Source organism: Biomphalaria glabrata, chromosome 18 (genome assembly GCF_947242115.1).
Source record: "Biomphalaria glabrata chromosome 18, xgBioGlab47.1, whole genome shotgun sequence".
Classification (NCBI taxonomy): Eukaryota; Metazoa; Mollusca; class Gastropoda; family Planorbidae; genus Biomphalaria; species Biomphalaria glabrata.
The window spans coordinates 1616713-1628849 of NC_074728.1; the positions used below are offsets into that span (position 1 = coordinate 1616713).

General features: G+C 37.0%; 1 protein-coding gene across 7 annotated transcripts in view; it reads left to right on the forward strand.

The window, feature by feature from the left end:
• LOC106067529 (uncharacterized) overlaps positions 1-12137 on the forward strand; it is a 61941-nt gene that overhangs the window by 24012 nt on the left and 25792 nt on the right. For all 7 annotated transcript variants that reach the window (XM_056017086.1, XM_056017085.1, XM_056017089.1 and 4 more), the window contains exons 15-20: positions 337-479; positions 2537-2725; positions 6962-7040; positions 8848-8954; positions 9859-9992; positions 11066-11140. In XM_056017086.1, the coding sequence (XP_055873061.1) occupies positions 337-479; positions 2537-2725; positions 6962-7040; positions 8848-8954; positions 9859-9992; positions 11066-11140 (727 nt within the window). The remainder of the gene's footprint in view (positions 1-336; positions 480-2536; positions 2726-6961; positions 7041-8847; positions 8955-9858; positions 9993-11065; positions 11141-12137) is intronic.

Here is a 12137-nt window from a genome sequence, read left to right on the forward strand (position 1 = left end):
CCAGGACCGACTTCATGGCAGACTCACAGTCCCGGTCTCCTCGCTGTCCTGTCTTGAACTGCCCTGCCTTACACACACTGTCTCTGGTTTTTTATCACATGACCATAACATGGGTCATATTCAGGTGCAAAGTTCATATCAGTACTGTCCCTTGTCCATCGATATAGTACGCTAAACTGTATTACTGACCTGTGTCACATGTGTCAGCTGATCGTACACAGTTAACCCTATCGCGTCGACAATAGGGTTACAACATTTTATTAAATTCCTAAATTTATATACATTAACGCATGTAACAAAAGGTCTTTAATGTTGTACACTTCATCTGTACATTAGGTAGCAATTTATGGCACGGACCGGGTTACGTGTATAAATAGCAACCTAGAAAACTGGAACTATCTACTGGATCAAGGAAGTACTAACTCCACCATAAGACCCCTAGAGACTAACAACAGAAGTCTCATATCTACATTAAATAGGTAAGAACATGGGTGACATGTCCATTAGTAAAGGTATATTCTAATGAAGTCTCAAGAATAATTGTAATGTCTAGAAGAGTCTCAATGGAAGACTATAAAGGGAAGACAAATTATTACTGATGCATACCTACCGGGGTACATTGCTGGAACTCCATTGTATAAGGTTTATTTTTGGTAAGTTTATTGGTGTCAGACTAGCTGAATATATCTACCATGTATTTAAATGTATATAATTTAAGTACATGATTTTATTTGATGTAAACATGTGTATCGTTGGGTCATATTCATTTTTCTGTGATTCAGTGGGAAGGCTTAACACGTTAAACCACTTAATTTTAACATTGTGTAACTTTGATTTAATATAAAGATTTTAATGATAACAACTGAAGTCATTGTTATCAAGTGTGTGTGTGTGTGACTTCAGAACACGAGGACTAAAAGGTTGTGTTATTGTAGTGAGTTAGATTTTGTTAAAGAATATTATTACTAAAGTCTGCTATATTTACTTTCATTTTATTACAAGTCGTTTTTGTCTATATTAGAAACAAAGTTATATTTGGAATTGTTCACATGAAAGTTTTTCAGGTTATTTGCAGTTTTATCATTTAAGATACAATACGCCCACAACAGTGTAGTTATCTACCAGCAAGTTGGTGCTACAAGTCCTCGCAAGGGAGGGTGCAATGGCAGCCACACACCTCGAAGCACCAAGCACGTACATACAAGCAACGGCACAAATCCGAGCACTCATTCATGAGAAGTGGTTAAAGTCCTGGGATGAATCCGACAGAGCACGTGGTGTCTGGCAGCGCATGCGTCACCCAGATCGCGACGATCCATGTGGCGACTGAGGAGGTCAGAGCAGTCAATAGTTGCGCAGTGCAGGACGGAACATTGTCCTATTGGGGCATACTTTGCCCGGTACGGCACTAACTTTGACTCCCGATGCCGTCACTGTGGAGAGAGCGTCGAAACAGTGTCGCATGTCTTGTACGAGTGTCCCCAGCTCCGCGAGCTAATGGGGGGACTTGCCTGTGCAGTCACTCGACTTGTATGGTAGCTATGAGGCACTACGCCGGACGGCTAAGTTTCTTGCCAGAGCACTAGGGGAGGACTAGTCCTTCCCGCTCTGATTTTTCAATAGGAGTTCATCTCAGGTGCCACAAGTCAACGACAGGCAACAACAGTCAGAAAGATCGGACACCACTTACAGCACTCTAATTGCCAAACTTAATTGGTTTATAAAGTGGCTTAAGTTTCTTTAAGTAAAGACGACCCTGAGGCTCAAGTTATTAAAATGTCTTGCCATAAATAAATGGAACACATTCTAATCATTTCAAAGTATTTAAAGCTAATATAGTTGTCCATTTGTACCCCCCCCCCCCACAATTCCCAATCTACAATTAAATTATCACTAAAATTAATTTTAAAAAATGTAACATTTGATTGTGTTTTTTTTTTTGTCTTTTTTTTTTCTTCTCCATCAAACATATTAAGTCACTTTGCCTGTTTGTCTGGATACAATTTTTTTACATGTTTTTTTCTCAAACTGATGCTTCACACAATTATTCATTGCTCTTGACAAAACATGAATCAATCGAAAAATTTACCAATTAGTTTATCAATTAGTCATAATTAATTCATTTCGTTTTCTATAGAGATAGTACTAGCTACGGGGAGATAAGCATTGAGCAGAAATTAATTATTCGGTCATCGCCTGAAAGTGTGAAACTTATAGTAGTAGATAATTATAATACCTTCTATTTTCAAAAGCACTTTAATGGCTCAGTGGCTAGTGCGCCGGCTTGAGCCGTATAGTTGGAATTTAAGTCGAACATCTTTATTTTTAATTGTTTTTAAAAATCCATCACGAAAACCTCTCCTAGATATGCCCTTCTCTCCCCCTCCCCCCATTGCTGTCAAAAGGTCCCCACGAGTAGTACATTCAGCATGCTAAAAGGATGACATTGCGCTAAACTACAATAATTGGTAAAATATCCCCAGCGCACAGATTTATAATTGTCAGTCCTAATCTACTTTAACTTTTTTTTATCTAGTCTGAAGCCAGACTGCAATACGGCTCTAGGACCTGCCATCTTGGTGTCCCTTGGTATGACGAAAGACTCACGTGGGTCTAAAATTATCGTCTGCACAGACGGAGAAAGCAATGCTGGGATAGGGATGATTGGCCAATCAGACGCTCTTGAGTTTTATAATAAAGTAGCAACCCAAGCTAAAGTTCAATCGTGAGTATCATTATATAACTGTAACTTTTTTTTTCAATGTTTCCTATTTTCTCTTAATGGATGGAAATGTAAAAAAAAAAAGTTCGTCAAAAGATGGAAGCACAATTGCGGAGCTTGGTGTGAGTGTGGAATGGTACAAATGTGAACAGAATAATATATGAAAATGGACAGAAGAAGTAAGAATCGTTTATTTCGAGGTTAAATTCCTCATATAGTAGTACGGTGGGTGAGCTGAGTGGACAGAGCGTCGCGCAAATAACGCAAATGATATAGGCCATTTTTTTTCCTTCTGTATTTATTAATGACTTAATAAAGTGTGATTGTTTAGTGGGAGCATAAAGTAGGAACTTTTTAAAAATAATACAAGTTACCTGTTTTTAGTTTAATATTTTTTTATTTTGACTAGAAAGAATGAGTTAAATAATGGTAACAACATACGAAGTGCTACTTTACTTTTTCACTAGAGATACAAAACAATGGAAGAACGAACATGCATAGTCATTTTCAGCTTCAATTCAAATGCAAATTTATTTTCACACTTTCATCTTCAACTGTCCCTTGGTCTGATGGACCTTTGGGGCACCACTCATGATCTGTCGACCTTCTTCTTTTCTCTCTGTCTTTTGGCTGGACTGGATTCCTTCATTAACACGACCGACCCTTTTTGATGTTGTCTTCCCATCGATTCCTTTGATTTTGATTGATTTTTGATTTGAGGCACATCGGCACAATTTAGGCCATGTCGTGCCTGCAGTCGATTCCTTTGTCTTTCTTTCCTTCTTTTGTCTTCCTTTCCTTCTTTTGTCTTCCTTTCCTTCCTTTGTCTTCCTTTCCTTCCTTTGTCTTCCTTTCCTTCTTTTGTCTTCCTTTCCTTCCTTTGTCTTTCTTTCCTTCTTTTGTCTTCCTTTCCTTTTTGTCTTCCTTTCCTTCTTTTGTCTTCCTTTCCTTCCTTTTTTTGTCTTCCTTTCCTTCTTTTGTCTTCCTTTCCTTCTTTTGTCTTCCTTTCCTTCCTTTGTCTTCCTTTCCTTCCTTTGTCTTCCTTTCCTTCCTTTGTCTTCCTTTCCTTCTTTTGTCTTCCTTTCCTTCCTTTGTCTTCCTTTCCTTCCTTTGTCTTCCTTTCCTTCTTTTGTCTTCCTTTCCTTCTTTTGTCTTCCTTTCCTTCCTTTGTCTTCCTTTCCTTCCTTTGTCTTCCTTTCCTTCCTTTGTCTTCCTTTCCTTCCTTTGTCTTTCTTTCCTTCTTTTGTCTTCCTTTCCTTCTTTTGTCTTCCTTTACTTCCTTTGTCTTCCTTTCCTTCCTTTGTCTTCCTTTCCTTCTTTTGTCTTCCTTTCCTTCTTTTGTCTACCTTTCCTTCTTTTGTCTTCCTTTTCTTCCTTTGTCTTTCTTTCCTTCCTTTGTCTTCCTTTCCTTCCTTTGTCTTCCTTTCCTTCTTTTGTCTTCCTTTCCTTCCTTTGTCTTCCTTTCCTTCTTTTGTCTTCCTTTCCATCCTTTGTCTTCCTTTCCTTCCTTTGTCTTCCTTTCCTTCCTTTGTCTTCCTTTCCTTCCTTTCCTTCCTTTGTCTTCCTTTCCTTCTTTTGTCTTCCTTTCCTTCTTTCTTTCTTTCTTTCTGACAAGAAAGGTTTTTTTGAACCCTGGGATTTGATGATATTGCCGTACAGTCGTCGTGGAACCCTGTTTCGGAGTTTCTCATTTGTGATATGATTTTTGCATTTGTTACTTTTTTGTTATCACCCTTGTCTTATCCTCAGGTGGTCGGAACGAGTAATTTGGAAGGACGTGCACCACTGGAATATTATCGTAATTTATATGTTCACTTTACCTAGACTTCTTTCATCACCGCTAAGTGCAATGAACTCAGATCCATATGTCACCCCTATCTTTTTACTTCCATATTGACAGTATTTGTTTTCTTTCGTTCGGCGTATCTTTCAGTTAGTAAGGGAAGCATATTCAAATAAAAAAATTAAATGATTGTACATCTTATCATATCTTATATAGTAATAAATAATAATTAAAAATATAGTTTAACTAGTGTAAGCGTTATTAAAGGTTATAAAACAAAGAATTGTTGGAAAAAAATGATAGAATAATGGAAATATTACATTATCTTTCAATTGATACTAGATATAAGCGTGGTCGAGAGGCTAAGTGCGGTTAAACTTGGCTTGGCTACCTAGAAGGGGGCTCGAATTTCGACACCCGACTCGGGCAGAGTTGAGTTTACTGAGCGCCTAAAGGCAGCACTGAAAACCAACTCCTAGATACCCCCTCCCCCCACTGGTTCACAAAAGCGATTGGACCAAAAGTGCTCAGTAGTAATGCTGGTTATCTGACTTAACAGGCTGCTTTGCAGGAAGTGGTAATCAATATAACAGATTCCTCTCGAACCCAATACCCTTAAGATACTTCCATGTGGCATGCGTCTTAAGTAGCTTCTGACAACCATCCAACTCCAGGACTTCACGTGTGGCTCAAATATTGAGTCCGGCGGAACTGTTTTCACTAACAGGAAAGGCGAGTAACTGGCGCTTAAATCAGTAAGTTTCGGGCAGGAGGGGCTCGTTAGCCATGGCTGGCTACCCACCTTGGATTAGGAAAACTCTGAACTCAAGCCAGTATTGCTTTGCAGCTATACACAAACATGGGAAAGGCTTAAGGAGTCAATCTTGAAGAGAAATCAGTTACACCCTAGCAGACCCAGCGACGCCGCTGATCCCAAATTGTATCGGCACTTGCATCCCCTTTGGTTACACTAGCTGCAGGGAGAGAGGTGACGTCGTTCCGACCACAGCTAACCTTTTTATAAGATGATCCATAGTCGCTTCAAGACTGAAGGAGGTCATTTAGTTTCTTGACTGATAACATTTTCTGTCTTTTGTTCGTGATTCCTAATGTTACTTTTTCCCAATGTTACTATTTCATAATGTTACTATTTCATAATGTTACTATTTCCTAATGTTACTATTTCCCAATGTTACTGTTTCATAATGTTACTATTTCATAATATTAATATTTCCCAATGTTACTATTTCATAAAGTTACTATTTCCCAATGTTACTATTTCCTAATGTTACTATTTCATAATGTTACTATTTCCCCAATGTTATTATTTCATAATGTTACTATTTCATAATGTTACTATTTCCCAATATTACTATTTCAAAATGTTACTATTTCCTAATGTTACTATTTCCCAATGTTACTATTTCCCAATATTACTATTTCAAAATGTTACTATTTCCTAATGTTACTATTTCCCCAATGTTATTATTTCATAATGTTACTATTTCATAATGTTACTATTTCCCAATGTTACTATTTCCCAATATTACTATTTCAAAATGTTACTATTTCCTAATGTTACTATTTCCCCAATGTTACTATTTCATAATGTTACTATTTCCTAATGTTACTATTTCCCAATGTTACTATTTTATAATATTACTATTTCATAATGTTACTATTTCCTAATGTTACTATTTCCCCAATGTTACTATTTCATAATGTTATTATTTCAAAATGTTACTATTTCCCAATGTTACTATTTCAAAATGTTACTATTTCAAAATGTTACTATTTCCCAATGTTACTATTTCCTAATGTTACTATTTCCTAATGTTACTTTTTCCCAATGTTACTATTTCCCCAATGTTACTATTTCCTAATGTTACTGTTTCTCAATGTTACTGTTTCCAAATGTTACTATTTCATAATGTTACTATTCCATAATGTTTTTATTTCCCAATGTTACTGTTTCCCCCAATGTTACTATTTCATAATGTTACTATTTCCCAATGTTACTATTTCATAATGTTACTGTTTCCCAATGTTAGTATTTCATAATGTTACTATTTCCTAATGTTACTGTTTCCCAATGTTACTGTTTCCCAATGTTATTAATTCATAATGTTACTATTCCATAATGTTACTATTTCATAATGTTACTGTTTCCCAATGTTACTATTTCATAATGTTACTATTTCATAATGTTACTATTTCATAATGATACTATTTCCCAATGTTACTGTTTCCCAATGTTACTATTTCATAATGTTACTATTTCATAATGTTACTGTTTCCCAATGTTACTATTTCATAATGTTACTATTTCCCAATGTTACTTTTTCTCAATGTTACTATTTCCCAATGTTACTATTTCATAATGTTACTATTTCATAATGTTACTATTTCTAAAAGAGTGTAGTCTCTTATGTCTCTACTATAACAATTTTTTCTAGTGTTACAATCTCCATCAATTCCTTTGATGACTGCCAACTGTCAGTGATAGAAATCATGGCCCGAGGATCTGGTGGAACTGTACGTAGTCCGCTTATTGGCTATTAAATTAACAACTTTTTGTTCTTACAGTTGGATAGCAAGTATTTTTACAAAGCTTATATCAACTCACTCTGTCCGTCTGGTAAAAATTTTGAGAATATTTTTTTCTCCCATTTCCGATTCTTGGATTTAGTTGAAACTTTGCACAATAATTTATTGTGCCTGACAAGACATGAATAAAATAATTACCAATTAGTTAATTAATATTTTGTTTTGGAATAAGGGGAATAAATATTACTTAATGAGAAATGATGTATAAATGGATTTAATTCCCTTATTAGGTTTCGACACTTTTTCCCCATTTCCCATTCTCGGATCAAGTTGAAAGTTTGCATAAGTATTCATAGGGTTAGGGTTAGTTCATAGTTGATGACATTACACGAATCAATACAAAAGTTAACAAATTAATAAATCAATTAGTATTAATTGATTAATTTTGTTTACATAACAGAAAGGGAGCTAAATCCTAAACTAAGATGTTTGGCAGTACAGTTAATTTCCCTTAGATGGGTTTCCTGAATCATACAAGAAAACCAACGACATAGAGTTTGAGTCATTGATCAACATGCATGACTATATTGACACATGAAATGCGTAGAACAAAATCTTGTTTGAAGTAACTTCTGTAGTATATAAGATAAGATAAAACTATTTTCTTCTATTACTTGCTATCGGGTGTAAACAAGGAAATAAATGAACATGAACAAAATAGCGCCGACAAAATAGCGCCGACAAAATAGCGCCGACAAAATAACGCCGACAAAATAGCGCAGACAAAATAGCGCCGAAATACCAATATTTTAGTTAAGTTGGAGGTACTTTGTCTTGCTTGCAGCTTTACTTCGTTCTCCAGCATTGTACCTCAGAATCGTGTTCTCAATGTTGATATCTATGTGATGGTGTTAGACAAAGACGGACAGGAAATGGCAAAATCAGTGATTGAATTGGTCAGTCACTGCCTGAGATGAAACAAACGTTTGGCGAGATAAAGAAATGTGATCGCCACCTTAACTAATCCTGACACACCTAAACGTTTGCCAATGTTGCGGCCAAAGACGCCCTGTTTTGATCAAAGACAGATGTCGTAGATTTCTGATTATAGTATAACATACTTTCGTATTTTTTTAATCCTATTTTGTCGGGTCACCACATTTCAAAATCCTATTTATGTATTTTAATCAAAGGTGAAAAAGGGGAATGATATACAATTTAAAGTACTCTCGTTCTATGCAAATATGGCATAATTTCAGATCTATTGATATAGAAAAAGATAGAGACATCAACAAAAATGCTGCCCAGGACATTAAATGGCCAACAATCCGGTACTTTTATACACATCATATATAAGTCCTCGCTATTTTGTCTTGCGCTATTTTGTTGGGAAATTTCGCGCTATTTTGTCGGCGCTATTTTGTCCACGCTATTTTGTCGGCGCTATTTTGTCCGCGCTATTTAGTCCGCGCTAATTTGTCCGCGCTATTTAGTCCGCGCTATTTTGACGGGTCACCCTTTTGGAGATATCTGCGCTATCAATAAATGAAATAAATACATTTTAACATTGTTACAATTTTTAAAAATTAAAATTCCGACCTTTCACCGGTAATAACATTCTACTCTAGAATTCTATACGCAATTAAAAATGTGTATAAAAATATAATTAATTAACGCTTTTTTAGCTTAATTGTTTCTGTTCTTGTAACATTACCAAAAAAAAAAAGAGTTTTTAATGGTTCAGTACTAAGATTTGTTGTAATCATTTTGTTAAACATATACAACATGTTTACAGGTGAGAAGAATTTCACCTAGTGATCTGTCTATTCACATGGCAGAAGACATCAGCAAGAAACTTGTAGCTACTAACACTACTGTTAAAGTTGTGTTGCCAAGAGAAATGTAAACGGTTTTACAAAGCTTATATCAACTCACTCTGTCTGTCTGTCTGATACACATTTTGAACACGTTATTTCTCCCCCTTCCTATTTTGATCAAATATTCATTGTTCCTAACAAAAAACGAATACATCAAAACAGTAACTAATTAATCACTTAAATAGTGGTTAATAATTAATTATATTTGATATCGAAAAGGGAAATACATGTTACTGTATTAAGAGATATGGATGTAATTATGGAATTCTTCCCTTTAGATAAACTTTTTTTAAAAAGGATTTTTTGATTTGCCTGTTTATCATCTAATTTAGTTATTTTAAAGCTATAGTATTAATAATATCAAAATAACATACATTACAGTGCCTGTCACTAAGTAAAAAAAAAACAGGTGTATTTCGTACCAAAAGAGGAAGCATCTTGGTTATTCTATAATTGAGAGGATGATGAGGTTAAAAGTGGGTCATGTGTGGTTTCGGAACCATATTTAAATTATCTATACGCTGAGTTTTCACCTATGGAACTGATTTAATAACCACATGCTGGAGATGTTAAAAAAAGTCTCTCCTAAAGTGACCGCCTACGAGTTTGTCTTTTCAGGAATCGTTCTAGCGATCTTATTTTTACAAAGCTAATATCAACTCACTTTGTCCGTCTGTCTGTCTGTCTGTCTGTCTGGTACAAATCTTGTACACGTTTTCTCTCCCACGTCTCACTTTCAGGTCCAAAGTTCAAACTGTGCACAATTATTCATTGCCTATCAAAGCGCATAAATCAATCAAAACATTAACCAATTCATTAATTAATTAGCAATAATTATTTAATTGTGAAATCTATAGAGAAGAAGAGATATATCATGCAGTATTGTGAGGCTCTTTTCTGTGTATTGAAATGTTTCTTTGAATGTTTAGGTACGTTCATGCCTCAGGAGAAACGAACACATTTCAGAGTGCTGCTTCTATTTCAGTTGGCAACATTTCTGATAACAATAACCATATAATGTGCTTTGAATTTGGATGCCGACCAGGATTTTCATTTAACAATGGTTAGTGAAATGACAGGTGACGTTTGAATGTACACCAATATATACGTATGGTGTGGATATGTGGCTCAGAGGTATAAACCCCTTGGCTACCTATCCAGAGGGCTCGAGTTCGACACCCGACTCAGCACGAAAACCATTTCCCAGACACTATCCCCCCCCCCCACACCTGGTCCATAGCGCACAGAGCAAGCAAAACTTCCCTTTCAGAACTTGAGATCTATGGAACAAATGATGAAAGGGCACGCTTAACGAGGATGTCATGTGGCCAGCACAACGACAAAACTGCCTTCACTTTCCCCCACCTTTCCCCCGGTTCGGAAGCAAAGCGCGTTACCACTCAGCCACCCCCCCCCCCCCCGGTATACAAAACAATAAAAAACAAAATTAAAACCAACACATACGCTTATTCACACACACACATTCACAACAATAATAATAATTATTATAAGACCTGTCTTCGACTACGAAGATTAGTGAGGAATGCTGTAATTCCCGTGGATGCGCAGCCCCAGCTGTGACCTACATATTTTGCCACATCCAGGGCAAGCATAACCATTGTCCGCAGGTGGTCGATTTAGATTTTCTTTTTGCCGTCTGCGTTTGTCCTCGGCAGGCGGATTTTCTTTTGGTCTCAAATGTTTATCCCCCGGCCTTCGTGAGTGACCTCCAGCTGTCTCGTTCTGAGGCCGCATGCAACCCTGTGCTCTCCTCTATGTCAGCCAAGGAAAGTTAACGCCTAAGCTGGTCTTTGAAGCGTGTCCGTGGGGCGCCTCTGTTACGTCGACCACCTATTCACACCAATACTCTTGAATCAACACACACAGTTGCAAGCACACATAGCCGAATACAACACACACTCACCAGTAGACACGTAACAACACACTTAGTCAAGCAGTTAACGAAAAAATGTGCTGAAAAGATTTCTTGTATTGTCTTTTAAATCTTATAGTTGTTTTGTTATCCCGAATCCTTCCAACGCTGTATTTGATACGACAAATGATTATCTAGTAATGTCGAACGATACTTTGGTTTTATTTTATGTGTTAAATTTTTCGTTTATTGAACTTTCTTAGTGAACTGGCCAAAGTCAGCATCAGAGAATTGCCTGGTACCGTTTCAAGTCCAAGTTATGTATCAGGATAGCGAAGGTTAGATTTAGATTTAATATTTTAAATGCAATCATCACACTAACTAACCAACTTCCCTTTCTCCTGCTAGTTAGTCTATGGGTCCTTTTGGGACTCTTTCATTTGCCTCAACGTGGCACTCGGGTGGAAACGATCTTTTGAGGAAGTGATTAGGGTAAATGAATATCAAAACTAAACTCCTGTGGGAGTGTCCAAGGGAATGCGAGAGCTTTCCCATTGCACGGAGCGGAGTTGAAAGAGAGCTTCCACGTCCCTGACGATAATCTATGCGCCGTTCCTCAAGGGACCGTTACATTAATGACGAGTCCTGCACGGTTAGCTTGCTACAACATAAGAAAATGGCAGAGGTTCCCGGTGTTCTCGGCCTTCGGTCATGCATTCTAGTCCATGCGCCCGGAGTGCCGGATATATCGGAAATAGCAATGCTTTACATGGGCATTGACTTGGACCTTTTCCAGACAGAACGGTTGTTCAGGCAGACTTTGAAGCCTAAAGGTCGAAGAGCCTTCGGCTCAGCTCTATTGACAATCAAACGGTCCGTTCGTTTCTTTTTATATCTTCACATCACTTCTTCTGTCTGCCTATACTTCTTTTTCCAGGTTCTGTTCTCAGTAAAAACTTTAAAAAAGTCTTAGAAAGAGAAATATAACGCCACTTCTTTAATACATTGCCGGAAATTTAAATACATTATTGGCCTGCTACCATTCTTTCTGTAAATTGGTTATTTTTAGAATGTTTCGTACTAATAGTACGTAACTTTATTAGTGCTTCCAATGGCATGAGTCTCAAATAGCTTCTGACAACCAGTCTAACTCCTGGCCTTCCCGTGTGGTTCAGATATTGAATCCGGTGTAACTGTTATCACTGACAGGAGAAATGGCAAAGGCGAGTAACTGGAGGCTTCAAAAGTAAGCTTTGGGCAGGAGGGGCTCATTAGCCTTGGCTCGCTACCCACGTAGGAGAAGAGAAACTGTAACCTCTGCAGACTTGCAAGACT